The 16,029-nt window shown below is 57.9% G+C and overlaps 2 protein-coding genes across 2 annotated transcripts; both read right to left on the minus strand.

The window, feature by feature from the left end:
* Positions 1 to 4,565: 4,565 nt before the first annotated feature.
* Positions 4,566 to 9,233, minus strand: B4GALT7 (beta-1,4-galactosyltransferase 7). The gene is made up of 6 exons (XM_084637645.1): positions 9,069 to 9,233; positions 8,030 to 8,383; positions 6,691 to 6,916; positions 6,287 to 6,370; positions 5,939 to 6,043; positions 4,566 to 5,719 (listed from the first exon to the last, which is right to left on the minus strand). The coding sequence occupies exons 1-6, from the start codon at positions 9,116 to 9,118 to the stop codon at positions 5,564 to 5,566; spliced, it is 975 nt and encodes a 324-aa protein (XP_084493771.1). The 5' UTR covers positions 9,119 to 9,233; the 3' UTR covers positions 4,566 to 5,563.
* A 235-nt stretch (positions 9,234 to 9,468) lies between these two features.
* On the minus strand, positions 9,469 to 15,953 carry TMED9 (transmembrane p24 trafficking protein 9). The gene is made up of 5 exons (XM_084636976.1): positions 15,438 to 15,953; positions 14,353 to 14,453; positions 11,553 to 11,678; positions 11,304 to 11,450; positions 9,469 to 11,089 (listed from the first exon to the last, which is right to left on the minus strand). Exons 1-5 carry the CDS (start codon positions 15,580 to 15,582, stop codon positions 10,940 to 10,942), a joined length of 669 nt encoding a protein of 222 aa, XP_084493102.1. The 5' UTR covers positions 15,583 to 15,953; the 3' UTR covers positions 9,469 to 10,939.
* Positions 15,954 to 16,029: the final 76 nt, after the last annotated feature.

Below are 16,029 nucleotides of genomic sequence, written 5' to 3' on the forward strand. Positions count from 1 at the left end.
GAGGATCCCATGCTGGCCCAGAAGTAAATAGGCCTCCAGGCAGGGGACTTGGAAGGCACAAATTCCTCTGCACACGACTGGGGAGCCTGTGTGGCCAGGGCCAGGGGGCTTTTCCCCAGGGCAGTGAGGTGTAGCCACAAGATATAACTTTTAAGAGCAGGACTCAGCACAATATTTAGCTTCCTTTGCCCGCAGCCCCAGTCCTTAGTGGGCTGAGCTCTGTGAGTTCAGGACAAATAGAGCGGTGAAGGCTCAAGCAGTTTCCTCCATGGTTCATGGCGTTGTCTGGCGCAGATGGTTCAGGCTGCAATCCAGACGTGGCAGACCTGACAAGGTGCGAGGGCAGCTGCAGCTCGACCTGCAGTTCATGCAGATCCTGTCTCCTGGCAGCGAGCCAGTATTCAGCACCCAAGGACCACAGTCCCTCTTCACTAAGTTCTGCAGCAGCATGAAAGCATGAAGGGCAGAAGAAACAAGGTTTATCATGAGGCCCAATCACGTTCCTTGTCTTCGGTACGTGGCATCTCTCTGGCCAGCCAGGAGTTTCACTCCCCTCATCTTGGGCCTCTGAGCATGGCTGTTGTTAGCACCACGTTGCTTACCCGGAGGTAGCAGGTGGGCTCCTTGGGGAGTTAAACAGCTCACCTCAGTGTCGGGGGCAGAATCTCAGCCTGGGGGACAGGAGCAATAGGCATTTTATCCTGGAATGTGTCTCTGGAGACTTTGACCTATGGAGTCTGGCAAGTGGCTGTGGAGAAGAACAGAACTCTCTGCCTCCCTCTCAACTGCGGGCACATCTCCTTGCAATCCTGGAGGCTACCGAGCTTCCAAGGGTGACCCTGGCTGCCCCATGAGCTTCTCAGAGAAAGCAATTTAGCAGCACGATTTGAAGTGGGCACTGAAATTATGGAGCCAGGAGGTGAGAGGGGTCTGGGGGATAGTGCCCAGCCTGCCAGGATTGCACACAGCCATTGGACAAGGGCATGGTGGCCATAGAAGCTTAGGATCATGTGGCCCCAGGGACACAGCAGTGCTAAGAGTATTCCTCAAGGAACAGGCATAGGGAGACAAAGCTCACGGCATCTGACTCTGCTGTGCTGACCCGGTTTGTTCCCTCTGGGCAGACCAATGATGAGGACTCCTCTTCCTCCTCCAGCATACCCATTGAACCGGATCTATCAGCACTGATGGCCGGGGCAGCACTGTGGGCCTCACACATGCAACTGGAGGTGAGTAGCTCCGTGGCCGCAGGGAGCAGACAAGGGCTCAGTCTGTTCCCAGTGGATGTGGTCTCTCACCCTCACTGTCGGCTCAATAGGCCCTGAGAAAGGGATTTGGCTATGTCCAGAGCCAGACAACTATGTGAATGGAGAGACCCAATGGCTGTCTGATCTGACAATGGGGAGACCCCCAAAGAACCTCCCTTTCCCAGATGTGGCAGCTGTAGGAGCAGCCCTCAGGATGGGCCTTTAGCACCGCCAGGCAGGGCCTTCTCACTAGAACCAGCCTTGATCCCTCAGCTCCTTGGGGGATCCCAGGATGCGCCGCTGAAAGCCCTGCAGACCTCTGTCCTCCCAACACATGTAGCACAGCCAGCACCGGGAGCTTCCCCTCTGCCAAACAACTTGCCCCCCCACCAAGTCAGAGGGGTTCAGCCCCAGGAACAAGGGGGCCAGTGGACCCCTGCCCTCTGGGAACAGCCCCAAGACAATTAATTCTGCACAGACCCCAAAACCAACAGCAGAGGGTCAGAATTTGGGTCACTGCCCGATTTTTTCACAGGCAAGTGCCTCTCTGGCATGTCACCAGCCCCCTCGGAGCTCAGAGATTAAATTTGGCCTTGGGAACCGCATAGCTGATGGGACCCTCTAGGGCAGACTCCTGCCCCCATGCTGCCTGTGCTCCCCGCCTTCTGCCCTGAGTGCTTTGGGAGAGCCTGACACGGCTGGCCGAGTGAGCTGGCCGAGGGGATCAGGCAGCTCTGGACTTGGCTCCACAGATGACTTGCTCCTGGGATCCTCAGACCTCAGGGGAAAGTCATAGTAAGTCCCCTCTGTATTATGGTACTGCCTAGAGGCTCATGCTGAGCACCGTACACCCTGAGCACAGCTAGGGCAGGTTCGCACCTGTACAGGGATCTGTCCATGCGATGGGTTCCTACCCTTTCTGTCACACCTCCATGGCTGCATTCATGGACTACTGGGCTGCTTTTCCTTCACTCATTTCCAACCCTTTGTTCCTTGTCTCAGCTCCAGGCACCCACGTAACTAATCCCTCTTCTCCCAAGGGGTTCACCCCCTTGTGAGGTGTGTAGATTTATCCTGCATCCCTCCCCCATTGCTATGCCAAGATGGGCATCCAGCTCTGGGAATTGGTCTCTCCAGCACCCCCTTCTTGGCGCTGCCTCTAGTCATAGGTGTCTTTGGTAACGTGGTACCCAGATACCTCAATGATGGGCACAGTATAATGACACAGAGGGAAAGGAGCACAGCATTCCAGGTACAGTCCCAGCCCTATTACAGGCTTTCCCTCCCCCCCATCCAGTGCTTCTGCACGTGCAGCTCCAAAACACAGTGACCAGCTCGAGTCTCTTTCCCCTCTCTCCTCCCAGACACACGCCCAATGTAACTCCTGTGTTCTCTCCTCTCCAGCAGCTCCTGCTCTGATGGCTCCCTCCCCGTGCACTAAGCTGCAGTTAAGGACCTACCTCTCCAAAGAGAGGGCCTACCAGGCCCCCTCTGCTGCAGCTAAGCACCCAGCTTCCTCCCACAGCCAGCCTGACCAGTGGGTCGCCCTGCAGCAGCACCCTAAGAAATCCCAGCTGCTGGAGGAGGGGAACACAGAGCCATTGGGCAACTCCCCCGAGACACCTCAGGCCACTTGCCCACCCCTACATGGGACACAGGAGGATGGCAGCTCCCCACAGAGGTCACAAACCCTACACGCCTTCACGATGAGCCTTTCCCACCCTACACAGCTGCGCCCAGAGGTGCCAGCTACAGTTGCTCAGAGGCTGCCACGTCTGCTTGAGATGCTTTGGCTTGAGACTCAAGCCCTGACCCGAGTGCTGTGGCTTCCCTCCGTTCCCACTCCTGGGAGCTTTACAAATTCATACTATTTGGAGCAGGAAGTGCTGGCAAGACTGGTGATTCCATAGTGCATGAGATACCCCCACCCAAAGCTCTACCAATCAGTCACCCCAGCCCTCAGCACTGATGGCATGGACCCAGGCAGGAGACTTTCTGCCCAGCCAGAGCTAGAGGTGACCCTCTGAGCCCTTAACTCCCTCCTGAACCCAGAGCTTTCCCCTCTATCCAACCCAGACCGGCGTATCCCACCACCCCACCCCACCATCACCTGTCCCATGATGGTTATGCATTCCTCAGGGTGGAGCTAAGCACTTCGCCCCTTGAGCTCTCCTCCCCCACGTGCCCCAACCCAGGGAGGGAACCCCGCCCTCTCACAGCAACTACCCCCAGTGCCAGTTCAGATGCGCAGAAAAAACCTTTTGAGTTTGCCATGAAGCGACAGGTCCATCCTGTTCCCTGGGGCTGCTCCCTCATGCTCCTGCAGGGGATTGCAGGAGGGCAGCAGATCCCTGCTTTAGGGGGTATTACCAGGGGCCAGTCCAGCTTGTGGGGGCCTAGCCCATGGGCTGAGCCTTGTAGTCCCACCCCCACCCCCACCATGTGCAGCCCCCCACTCTGAGCAGAACATGGCCCTTCTCTAAGAGCTGATATCAGGCCCTGAGCTAAGTGGGCTTTTCCACCAAAGCAGAGCCTGGCAGGAGGGTGGGCAGGCCCCATAGCTGGTCCAAGACCTCCAGCTGCAAGGTTGCTGTTGCATTCAGCATTGTGTGATGCACCCAGCAGGACACTGTCATGCCTGGCCTGATTGCTGCATGGAAGGACGGAGTGAAACCCTCCTGCGGGCTGGAAGAGCTAGCTTTGCTTCCTCCCCCCATCTCATAACAATGAAAACAGGTTGGGGGTGAGAGGTTTAGACCCAGCAGAAGAAGCCACCTTCTGCGGCACTGAGCCTCCAGAGGCTGCAGGAGTGGAGCCCAGCAGTCCCGGCTCTACAAGCCATGGGCCTGGCAGTTATAGGGCTGCAGGTCCTTGGGCTAGCAGAACCCAGCCTATGGAGCAGCTGCTGTTGGCTGCAGCTGGAGGGGCTGGCCAACCTCTTGGTCCAAGAAGGAGGCTCAGTTCAGAGATTCCAAGGTCAGGAGGGACCTTAGTGATCGTCTAGTCCACCCTACTGTATAGCACGGGCCAGAGACCTATCCCCAAACCATTCCTGGAGCAGAGCTGTTAGAAAAACATCCAACTGGGATTTAAAAATGGTCAGTGGTGGAGAGTCCCCCAGGGCCCCGGAGAAGTTGTTCCTGTGGTTAATTACACACAAACACCCCCCTCTGGTCCTTCTCTAACCAGAAACATCCACTAACCTGTGCTGTTCCCTGGGGTAGGCATCTCAGAACCTTGCCCCCTGCAGTACAGGAAGCCCCGTCTCTAGATGCTGGGGAGGAGCCCTGGGCTGGATTCTTGCACAGACACCATCCATAGTTTCACTGGCTTTAATGCCACCACTGCTGTGCATTAGCAGCCGTTACATTCCAGGGGAACACACAGTACAGGATTTCCTAACCAGAGCTGGGAGAGGGCAGGGCCCAGGCTCGGTCCCTTCAGGGCCCGGGGGCACTAGAGGCCCAGGCACCAGATACTCACTCAAGTCCCATGGAGAAGGCTGGGGTATGGTCTGTACTGTGGGAAGTGGCAGTGGCATGGCTGTGCTCTGGGGGATGCAGCAGGTGAGCAGTGACATGCTCACTAGCTGGGGTTCAGCAGAAACATGACCTTACGCCACAGAAAGCAGGGGTGGGCAGCAGGCCCTAGAAGCCGCATGAAGGGGAATGGGAAGTTCTGGGCAGTATTGTAGCCAATACGTCCCGTTCTCTGCTGAAATCCCAGCCCGTGTTAATGGGGTTCTGGGCCCCAGGGCCCCACTGCATCAACCAAACCTTTCTTGTGAGCCTCCTGCGTGACTGCCTGACGGCTGCAGTTCCAGTGTGCCTGCCAGGGAGCTGGGGCACTGTCAGACACTCACAGCCCAGTTTCCATCTCTGCTTCCTCTTGGAATCACAGAGCAGTAGGGGAGCGAGGAGCAGGGATGGTGCCCGCCTGAGGCTGGCATATGGGCACTGGTATGGAAAGCAAGGCGTGGCTAGGTGCATCGACCTCACATGGTCCTGATGCGTCTTTATTGTCCCCTTGGAGTACGGAGACGGCTCTGCCATGGCCAGCGCAAGGAGGGAGCGGCCTTCCTGCCGTGATGCCAGCACCTGTGCTGGGGGCCGCAGTGTCTTGGTCTCAGTTCTCCCCTCCCAGCTGTACTGACCGAGGAGCTGGGCTGGCTCCTCAGCCCTCTTCCAGCCTGTCGCCTCCATGCCCCAGCCCTCGCGCTCAGCTGCTGCAGTGAACCTGCCCTGCACCGAATGGCCCCGCTGCGGTCCCTGAGTATCTCAGCACAGCAGGCATGACTGGAGCCTCAGGCAGGCTGCTCAGCTGAATGTGCACCAGGGGGTCTTGCTGGCATCACAGTCCAGCAGGATATTGAGGACAGTGCAGGGAGCTCCAGCCACACTCAGCGCCGTCCGGGACTCGATCTGATACCTCACATTGTTCAGCCCCCCATCCCGATCCACCTTGAACTGCTCCTGAGGAAGACAACACGGCATTCAGTTCACACACAGCAGAAAGGACAGTGCATAGAGCCAGCAGGGACAGGGCTAGAGCAACAAGCTGGGCTGGCTCAGACCCATGCAGCCGCATGCAGGTCACAAAGAGACACCATTTCCCTGGGTGCCCCTTCTCCCCTCCCCTCCAGTGCAGAGGTCAGAAGGGCCCCTGCCCCGCCCCAAGGGAGCAGCTCACACCTGCTTCTGGGTAGCAATGCGCTTCTGATCTCGCTTCCTCCAGGTTGGGTCATGCAGGTGCTGGAAGGTCTTGTATCCAGTCTTTATTCCCGAGGGGCGGAAAAGCTGGGGGGGAGAGCAGAGCATGCATTAGTCACTGGAGCCCCTGCCCTAAGCCAGGTGCCCAGGCCCAAAGCTTCCTGCACCCCATCACCTCCTCCCCTGGGCTCAGCAGGACCTGCGGGAGGCTAGGCAGAGGGGCCAGCAGGGAGCTAGGCTGTCCTCTCCCTGGCACTGGCAAAGATCCTGGTGGCCATGCCTGGGGAACAGGGTGTTTTCTCTGGCCAGGAGCCTGGAGAGGATCCCTACCTGGAGGCCAGCTCCTTTGATCCGGCGATAGAACTCATCATCCTCTCGCCCCCAGCCCCAGAAGCGGTTGGACATCCCATTGCACTGAAATGAGAGTGTGTCACAGGGGTAGAAGCTTGTGATGTCCCCCTCCCTCAGCATCTGCCTGATGCACAAACCCAACCTAACCTCTGCAGCCAGGCAGGAGAGCAGCCCCATGGGGGAGAGCCACGGCCAGAGCACAGGGAACCACAGACAGAGCCCAACCAGCTCAGCCCATGAGCCCCCATTCCTAACACACCCTGTAGCTCCCTCCCTTTCATGTCGCCCCTTTCATATTTCCAGGGTGGAGAAAAGTGATCCATGAACAAGCAATCCTCCCCCAAACAGACGAGGACGTCACCCCACTGTGCGCCGGGACTTACCATCTCATAGTGCTGCTTGGTGAGCAGGAGGATGCCGCCCACGTAGGTTTTGTAGTGGTACAGTGGGTGCAGCTCTGGAGATGCCACATGGAAGGGCCCTGCCTCCGGGAAGCCGTAGTCCAGCGCCTCATTGCGGGGCAGGAGGTCGACGTCATGCATGGCAATGTAATCAGTGTCATTGCCGCTCTCCAGGAAGCCGACGTTGATCAGAGATGCTCTGTTAAACCTGCTCAAGACACCAGGAAAATCTTGTCCCAGCACCAGGAGCATCAGGCCTTCCGTAGACGCAGCAGCAGCAGGACGCTCAGTCATCCTCCAGACAGGCTTAGTCACCGTTACATCATTACCCAGCCCACCCTATGCACCAGCAGTCTCTCCTGGCTTCACAGCTGGGATCTCAGGCCCCAGGTGCTGCAACTCAACACTGAAACTACACCCATGCAGGGGGGTCAGTAGCACCTGGCCACTATGGCTAGTAAGGGGCTAAAGCAACTAACAGTCAGTGCCTGTTCTAAGGGAAGCCCTTTGGGAAAGTGGGCTGGAGACTGGAGAGATGTTCAGCAAGGAGATGACATGTAAGAGACAAAGCATTGGTGTGGCTGGCATGTTGTAAGGGCCACCTGGAGGACAGGCAAAGCCAACATGGTGTGGCCAGCAGGGAGGGGCTAAACACTGGTACCACCATCCAGGTAAAGTGGGCTCTTGGAAGGGATGACCCAGATGGGTGGGCATACGGGGGAGTATTAAGGCTGTTCTGAGGACACTAGCGAATATTGCATCTTGTAGCTTTCCCCTGGCCCTCAGAGCTCCAGCCTCACAGCGCTCATAGTCAGGAAGAAAGTCTAGAAGCCTACAGTTAAATCTTCCTCTCCTGCTCAGGTCTGGCCCTGGGAAAGGAGGATGGAGAAGGAAATTAACCCTTTACCTTTCTACAGGCTCTTCCACACAGACTATCATAACCCTTCACCGTCTACAAAACTGGGCCCACCTCCAGGCTCAGAGTAGCTGAAATTCCAGCTGCTCACACCCCAGCTCTCCCCAGTCCCCACATGCTCAGACCAGCAAAGAGAAAAGAAATGGTCCTCACTAAGCCCTGAAGATCAAAATTCCCCCATCCGAGGAGAGTGTGATCCCCATTTTATAGCTGAGAAATCTGGGATATGGGTGCAAAGTGAGTTGCTCGGGGTCACAGAGCGAGTCTAGAACTCTCCGTAGTACAAACAATGCCCTGGGGAAGGGGCTGCTCCAAGCCTGGTACCTTGGGCCTCCAAAGTGCTCTGGCAGCACAGGGATAGAACCTGGGGCAGAGCTTAGCTCCGTGGGTGGCAAAGGACCATACCTGTAATGATCCACCTGGTTGAGCACGAAGATGTGGTGGCGGATCCTCTTCCTGCTGAGGAAGTGATGCATGTGGGGCACAAAAGCCAACAGCTCCTCGAAGCGTTCCCGGAATGGGATCAGCAGTGCCAGGCGGTGGGGGCCCCACGACAGGTCCTCAGCCCATGGGGCCCGGGACTCCGGGGGGCAGGGCTTCAGGGGGTCGGGGGCAGCTGCCCCGCGGCCCCGACGGGCCACGTCGCCCGAGCAGCTGAGCTGCAGCCACAGCAGTGAGGCAAAGCCCAGAAGTAGCGTGACAAAGAAGAGCTGGAAGACGGAGCACTTCTGTGGCAGGAGGGCCAGCAGCCGGTGGGACCTGGGGCAAGGGGGAGTCAGGGCCCCGGCCCAGAGTGCGCTGCCCCCCGCCGCTCTCAGACCTCCTCCCAGCCCCCCAGAGTCCGACCCGTCCTACTCCTCCACCCACAGACCCCCCCCGCCGCCCTGTCCCGCTCTCCTCAACCCCCTCCCTGCCCCGATCCCCCCCCACAGACCCCATCCCGCTCTCCCTGCCCCAATCCCCCCAACCCCCCACAGACCCCATCCTGCTCTCCCCAACCCCCTCCCTACCCCCCCCAGACCCCGTCCCGCTCTCCTGAACCCCCTCCCTGCCCCGATCCCCCCCACAGACCCCGTCCCGCTCTCCTCAACCCCCTCCCTGCCCCGATCCCCCCCACAGGCCCCGTCCCGCTCTCCCTGCCCCGATCCCCTCCCTACCCCCCCACAGGCCCCGTCCCGCTCTCCCCAACCCCCTCCCTGCCCCCCCCCAGACCCCGTCCCGCTCTCCCCCACCCCTTCCCTGCCCCCCCCGACCCCGTCCCGCTCTCCTCAACCCCCTCCCTGCCCCGATCCCCTCCCACAGGCCCCGTCCCGCTCTCCCTGCCCCGCTCCCCTCCCTACCCCCCCACAGACCCCGTCCCGCTCCCCTCCCTACCCCCCCACCGACCCCGCCCCGCTCTCCCCCACCCCCTCCCTGCCCCCCAGAGACCCCGCCCCGCTCTCACCCGGCTCCCTCCCGGCCATACACCGCCGGCTTCCTGCGGGACGGGAACATGCTCCCGGGCGGCGCCGGGGGCGACTCCCGGCTCCCTCCCCCGGGCCCGGGGCTGCCCGGACACGCTGGCTCAGGCACCAGGTCCGGCGCCGAGCGGGGTCCCCCGGCAACACGGCCCGGCCCCGCCGTTCCGCCTCCAGGGGGCTCCAGGCGGCGCGACCTGCCGCCACGTCAGCGGCCCGGGCCGGGCGTGCCCCGGGAGGGCCACGTGCCGTTACAGGAACCCGAGAGAAGGGCTGCCCGCCGCCACCCCCCACACGGGGCGGCTTGCCAGGCCCGAGCAGAAAGACTTCCCTCTCCCTTTTCCACCGAGCAGGCTCAGAAAGCAAGAAGCTGGGGACACACACAAGCCCGTCCTCAGAGCGCTCTTTATTAAGAATCCATGATACAAGACAAAGTACTCAAAAGTCAGTAAGCAAGTGACCCAACACCCCCTTTGCCTCCCCGCTGTACAGAGAAAGGATGCACCAACCCGTCTACTTCACTGCTGCACACGCACCAGGCTGGGACCAGGGATGCCCCGCAGCCCCTGGAAGGGGAGAGCTGGCTGCAGCGCTGCGGAACAGGAAGCTGAGTATGACCCCTCACCATTCCCCTAGGAGCAGCAGAGAATGGTGCTAAGGAGCACACTTACACCACCTAGAAAAGGAATGACTGCTGAAGGGGGAAGATAGGACAGCTTTGCCTTGTGTGCCCAGATCCCTGCTAGCAAAATAGGAAAACAAATACTACACTAAAATACGCAGCCATCCCTGCACAGAAACTTGTGGGGTTCTAATCCCACAGTCCTCCTATTCCACAGTGATCAGCACCTTGGAAATACACAACGCTGTTGCCTCAGCCCCAAGGCAGCTAGTTCCAACCCCTGTACAGTCCCTTCACATTACGCATTTTACACAGATTAATACACACTCAGTGCTGGGACAGACCAGGAGCCTCAGGGTGGCGTGGTAGTGCAGAGCCCCCCGTGCCATCACAATCAGTTCTGTCCTCTCTGGGGTGATCCAATGGCACCATAGAGCAGCCAGTTCAGGACACAGTCATGCAGATTTCAGCACCTGGCTGAAGGTTCTGTGTACAAGGGAGCTTTTGCTGAAACTTCTGCCTCCCTTTATACCAGCTTCTTGGCTGGAAGAAAATACTTGTGGTTCTAGTCGAAGGGATGAGGATTCCAGCCTTCTTGGAAAGGGGAGCACAGCTCATTGTAGGGGGTGAGCCTTGGGACAGGAGGAAATCCACAGGCAGACAGACAGACAGACTCCACCTACATTCCCAGAGAGTTCAAATGCCACTCAGAGGAAGGAAGGCCCAGACTTCCTGGAGAAGGTTAGTGTACCTCAGAGGAATCCATGCAGGATAAACACTCTACCCCTTATTCCCAGGAAAGACGGTCCACTAGTTAGGGTGCTAGCCTGAGACTTGGATTCAAGTTCCTGCTCTGCCAGAAACTTTATGCAGAACCTGAGGCAAGTAACTTAGTCTGTGGGGCTCAGTTCCCATCTGTAACATGACAATAGCAGCCATGCCTGCCTCCCAGGGGTGCTGAGGATAAATGTATTAAAGACTCTGAGGCTCTCAGATAGTACACCAATGAGGCCACGTAAGCACCACAGATTGAATGCAAGTGACTGAATCGCCATAACAAACCAATACAAGGAAATCCCACCCAAACTAGAAGTGAGGGAAGTGGTGGAGGCAGGTGACACTTAGCCCAGTCAGCTGGACAGTTGGGGGAAGGTGGGCGTGACCAGTCCAAGCTGCTGAAACTCAGATATTTGGCTCTGTTAAGAGAGGGCTGTTTGCTTATGCTGTGTGCCCTCTTTATACCAGTTTCTTGGCTTCAAAGAAACTCTTGAGGTGCCTCATCTGCCATACACCAATGGCAACGAGAATGAGGGTCTGGACAATGGACCACCAGAGAACCCGCTGGTTGGTGCTCTCACTGGTCTGGCGGAACCGCTCCTCTCGCCACTGCAGCAAGGAAACAACAACAGGTCAGAGAATCAGAGATCCTCCCAGGCCCCAGAGGTCAGTGGCTTCTCATGGCCCTCAGAACTCTCTAATAGTCACTGTCCAGCTGGGTAGGCCCCCCTCCCAGGAACCTCCTTCCCCAACCATTAACACAGCCCCCGCTGCATCTCCCATGTAGAGCGCTGGGCTGGCCCAGCTGTTTCAGGTTCCTCACCCGCTGGTAGTTCTGCTCCTTCTGGATTTGCTCCACCTGTTCAATGAGCTGCCGCACCCGGAGCTGCAGCTCACTCAGCTTGTCCTTGGCAGCAATCTCAGCATAGTCATTTGCATGTTCCCCCACCTGGATATCCAGATGTACTCTCTGCAGCAAGACAAGAGAACACAATCAGGCGTTCTGCCCCAGCACAATGCTACATGGACTGGGCCACCCCTCCCCTCTCTGTCCCGCATGGGCCCCCCTTACCAGCATACCCCCTGCAAAGAGGGAGAATTTGGTGGAGTTAGAATGCAGGCAGATCTGATGCTCTCCAGGAGTGTGCGAGGTGAAGGTGAATCTGCCCTCAGAGCCGTACTGCCTCGACAAGATGACCTGGAAGAGAAGGACAGGGCAGTAATGGCAGGCTCCAAAGTACAACCAATCCAGGAGAATTTGAATGCAGTACGTCTGTGGGTCTGACAGCAGGGTGCATCAAGCTTTCTGGCAGAACACTTGGTACTACAGCTAAAGGGTCTGTCTGCCCAAAGCAAATTGTTTAGTGGCGAGATCTAGGTAGCAAGGCAGATTTACAGGGGCTAGAGACCGTCTTTAAATCCCCTGTGCTATCTGCCCAGGTGACAGTTAAAGCATCATATCGGGCCAAGAGCACAGGGCCAGATCAGCATTTCAGTTAGTTGCTCTCCTGAGATTCCATTCTACTGAACCTTAGAATCTGTTCATTAGCAATTTCAAAACAAGCGGGGCTCCAACCAAATGCACTGGGGAGGAGGAAATGGGAACTGCCAGATAAGGAAGGTTGGTCCTAGATGGAGCTCTATGTTCAGGACCAGACCATCAACAAGTCTACGATCTTAGATCATGGAGTTTAACTAGACTGGGCAGGGATGGTGGCCCTAGCCTCTGTTTACCAGAAGCTGGGAAATGGGCGACAGGGGATGGATCACTTGATGATTACCTGTTCTGTTCATTCCCTCTGAAGGACCTGGTATTGGCCACTGTCGGAAGACAGGATACTGGGCTAGATGGACCTTTGGTCTGACCCAGTATGGCTGTTCTTATGACTGGAAGTGAGTGGGCACTATGTACCACAGGGGTCAGCAGTCACTGCACTGATTAGAGCAGCTGACTCTGCAGAGAAGCAGCTAAAAACGAGATTTTTCTAATTTCATAGTTCAAACTGAAAAGGCGTACTTGTGGCACCTTAGAGACTAATCAATTTATTTGAGCATAAGCTTTCGTGAGCTACAGCTCACTTCATCAGATGCATAAAGTGGAAAATACAGTGAGGAGATTTATATACACACAGACCATGAAAAAATGGGTGTTTATCATACACATTGTAAGGAGAGTGATCACTTAAGATGAGCTATTACCAGCAGGAGAGTGGGGTGGGGGGAGAGAAAACCTTTTGAAGTGATAATCAAGGTGGGCCATTTGCAGCACATTTCCAGGAGTTAACAAGAACATCGGAGGAACAGTGGGGGGAGGGAGGGAGAGGGGTGAACAAGGGGAAATAGTTTTACTTTGTATAATGACTCAACCACTCCCAGTCTCTATTCAAGCCTAAAGTTAATTTTATGAAGGTTGTAATTCTTGACATCTGATGTGTGTCCATTTATTCTTTTACATAGAGACTGTCCAGTTTGATGAATGTACGTGGCAGAGGGGCATTGCTGGCACATGATGGCATATATCACATTGGTAGATGTGCAGGTGAACGATCCTCTGATAGTGTGGCTGATGTGATTAGGCCCTATGATGGTGTCCCCTGAATAGATATGTGGGCACAGTTAGGAACGGGCTTTGTTGCAAGGATAGGTTCCTGGGTTAGTGGTTCTGTTGTGTGGTATGTGGTTACTGGTGAGTAATCGCTTCAGGTTGGGGGGCTGTCTGTAGGCAAGGACTGGCCTGTCTCCCAAGATCTGTGAGAGTGATGGGTCATCTTTCAGGATAGGTTGTAGATCCTCGATAATACGTTGGAGATGTTTTAGTTGGGGGCTGAAGGTGATGGCTAGTGGCGTTCTGTTATTTTCTTTGTTGGGCCTGTCCTGTAGTAGGTGACTTCTGGGTACTTTTCTGGCTCTGTCAATCTGTTTCTTCACTTCAGCAGGTGGGTATTGTAGTTGTAAGAATGCTTGATAGAGATCTTGTAGGTGTTTGTCTCTGCCTGAGAGGTTGGAGCAAATGCGGTTGTATCGTAGAGCTTGGCTGTAGACAATGGATCGTGTGGTGTGGTCTGGGTGAAAGCTGGAGGCATGTAGGTAGGAATAGCGGTCAGGAGGTTTCCGGTATAGGGTGGTGTTTATGTGACCATTGCTTATTAGCACTGTATGTCCAGGAAGTGGATCTCTTGTGTGGACTGGTCCAGGCTGAGGCTGATGATGGGATGGAAATTGTTGAAATCATGGTGGAATTCCTCAAGGGCTTCTTTTCTAGATTCAACATCATGTTGCTAAAAACCTCTCAGAACCAGACAGCAATAGAAAATCACGCAGATAGACCTAAAACCACAGCTTGCCCACGTGCCGCAAAGACAGCCAAGGCAGAATCACTAGTATCTATGGTGATTTCAAACCAGGGAAATGTCGTGTCTCGAGTCAACAGGATACATGGACAAAGCCTTAATGGTCTGGGTGTGGCACCTGTCCAGGGAGGTTCTGGAATCTCCATCACTGAAGATTTTTAAGAGCAGGTTACACAAACACCTGTCGGGGTGGTCTAGAATAATACGAAGTCCTGCCAGGAATGCAGGGGACTGGTCTAGATGACCTCTCAAAGTCCTTTCCACTCCTATGGTTGCTCTGTTTCATAGAATCAAAAGTTAGAGCCTAGGTAAGACAATTCAGTGGAACTGCAAGCAGATGCAGAAGGGGTGCCCTTCACCATGGGCACTGGCTCTGGGCTGCTCAGTCCCATTACCGTGATGCTGTAGCTTTTGGGCCCCATGGGATGGGTAGGAGAGCATATTCAGGTTGGGGAACCAGAGCACCTATTCTGATCCTGGGCTGAAAGTACCACCAGTATGTTCTCTCCCCAACCCAGGTACCTTATCATCAGGGTCCTTCACCTCCACGAACATGCCAAGCCCAGGTGTGGCAGGCATGTAATCCTCCCGTTGCTTATCATATAGCTGGGTACGGTAATTCCCTGCAGGGGAAGGCAACACTAGGAGAACCACCCTGGTCAAACACATAGCCCCCAGCACCATGCCCATGTACCCGCCCCTCCCCCTGAACTTTCCTCCTATTCCCCACTACAGAGTCCCCAGTAGTCTCCCCGCAGCACTTATCTCCATACCCCCTGCCCCCGCGGCACCTAACCCCATGCTGTCCCCTCCCCCCTCCGCCCCCCTCCCCGGCACCTAACCCCATGCTGTCCCTCCCCCGCCATGGCACCTCCCCCCTCCCCCCCATGCTGTCCCTCCCCCGCCATGGCACCTACCCCCTCCCCCCCAGCACCTAACCCCATGCTGTCCCCCCCCCGCCATGGCACCTCCCCCCTCCGCACCTAACCCCATGCTGTCCCTCCCCCGCCATGGCACCTACCCCCCCGGCACCTCCCCCCATGCTGTCCCTCCCCCGCCATGGCACCTACCCCCTCCCCCCCCCCGCCAAGGCACCTAACCCCATGCTGTCCCTCCCCCGCCATGGCACCTACCCCCTCCCCCCCCGCCAAGGCACCTAACCCCATGCTGTCCCTCCCCCGCCATGGCACCTAACCCCCCCCCGCACCTAACCACATGCTGTCCCTCCCCCCCCCCCCGCCAAGGCACCTTCCCCCTCCCCCCCCCGCACCTAACCCCATGCTGTCCCCCCCCCGCCATGGCACCTCCCCCCTCCCCCCCCGCACCTAACCCCATGCTGTCCCTCCCCCGCCATGGCACCTACCCCCCGGCACCTCCCCCCATGGTGTCCCTCCCCCGCCATGGCACCTACCCCCTCCCCCCCCCCGCCAAGGCACCTAACCCCATGCTGTCCCTCCCCCGCCATGGCACCTACCCCCTCCCCCCCCCGCCAAGGCACCTAACCCCATGCTGTCCCTCCCCCGCCATGGCACCTACCCCCTCCCCACCCCCGCACCTAACCCCATGCTGTCCCCCCCCCGCTCGCCCCGGCGGTGCGCCCCCCGCACCTATCACCATGGTCTCGTCCGGGATCTCCTCAATGAAGCAGCGGCGCTCCGTCTCGCCCAGGTGGAAGTAGAGGCCGAAACCGCGGGACACGGCGCCAGCGAGCAGCAGCAGGCCCAGGCCCACCAGTCCGCCGGGAGCCGCCATCTTGCCCGCCGAACGCCACGTCAGGCCGCGCGCAGCTCACGGGACGGGACTACAACTCCCGGCGGCCCCTGCGCAGTCAGCGCCGCGTCCCGCCGAACGCCACGTCATGCCGCGCGCAGCTCACGGGACGGGACTACAACTCCCGGCGGCCCCTGCGCAGTCAGCGCCGCGTCCCGCCGAACGCCACGTCAGGCCGCGCGCAGCTCACGGGACGGGACTACAACTCCCGGCGGCCCCGCGCGGCGCGAGCCCGGCAACAGGCCTCGCGGGGCCCCCGGCCAGGCTCGGCTGGCAGCGGACTTTCACCCCCCTCCCGGGCCGCTCTGGGGGCGGCACCGGCCAGCACGGCACGAGCCAAGGGCAGGCCGGAGCCGCGGGGGGCGGGGGAGAACCCGCCCCGCAGACACGCGCTGTGCCCCACCCTCGGAGCCGGGGCAGGGCTGGGCT

The sequence above is a fragment of the Lepidochelys olivacea genome (genome assembly GCF_965140295.1).
Source record: "Lepidochelys olivacea isolate rLepOli2 genome assembly, chromosome: 8".
In the NCBI taxonomy this organism is placed as follows: Eukaryota; Metazoa; Chordata; order Testudines; family Cheloniidae; genus Lepidochelys; species Lepidochelys olivacea.

Bases quoted from the DNA above. Each gene is read 5' to 3' on its own strand.
- TMED9 (XM_084636976.1), bottom strand. From the start codon at position 15,582: ATGGCGGCTCCCGGCGGACTGGTGGGCCTGGGCCTGCTGCTGCTCGCT. The intron at 14,454-15,437 runs GTGCGGGGGGCG...CTTCCCCTGCAG, and splicing joins GGACGAGACCATGGTGATAG to GGAATTACCGTACCCAGCTA. The intron at 11,679-14,352 runs GTACCTGGGTTG...CTTCTCTTCCAG, and splicing joins TGAAGGACCCTGATGATAAG to GTCATCTTGTCGAGGCAGTA.
- B4GALT7 (XM_084637645.1), bottom strand. From the start codon at position 9,118: ATGTTCCCGTCCCGCAGGAAGCCGGCGGTGTATGGCCGGGAGGGAGCC. The intron at 6,371-6,690 runs GTAAGTCCCGGC...CTCTCATTTCAG, and splicing joins CCAAGCAGCACTATGAGATG to TGCAATGGGATGTCCAACCG. The intron at 5,720-5,938 runs GTGTGAGCTGCT...TGTCTTCCTCAG, and splicing joins GCATTGCTACCCAGAAGCAG to GAGCAGTTCAAGGTGGATCG.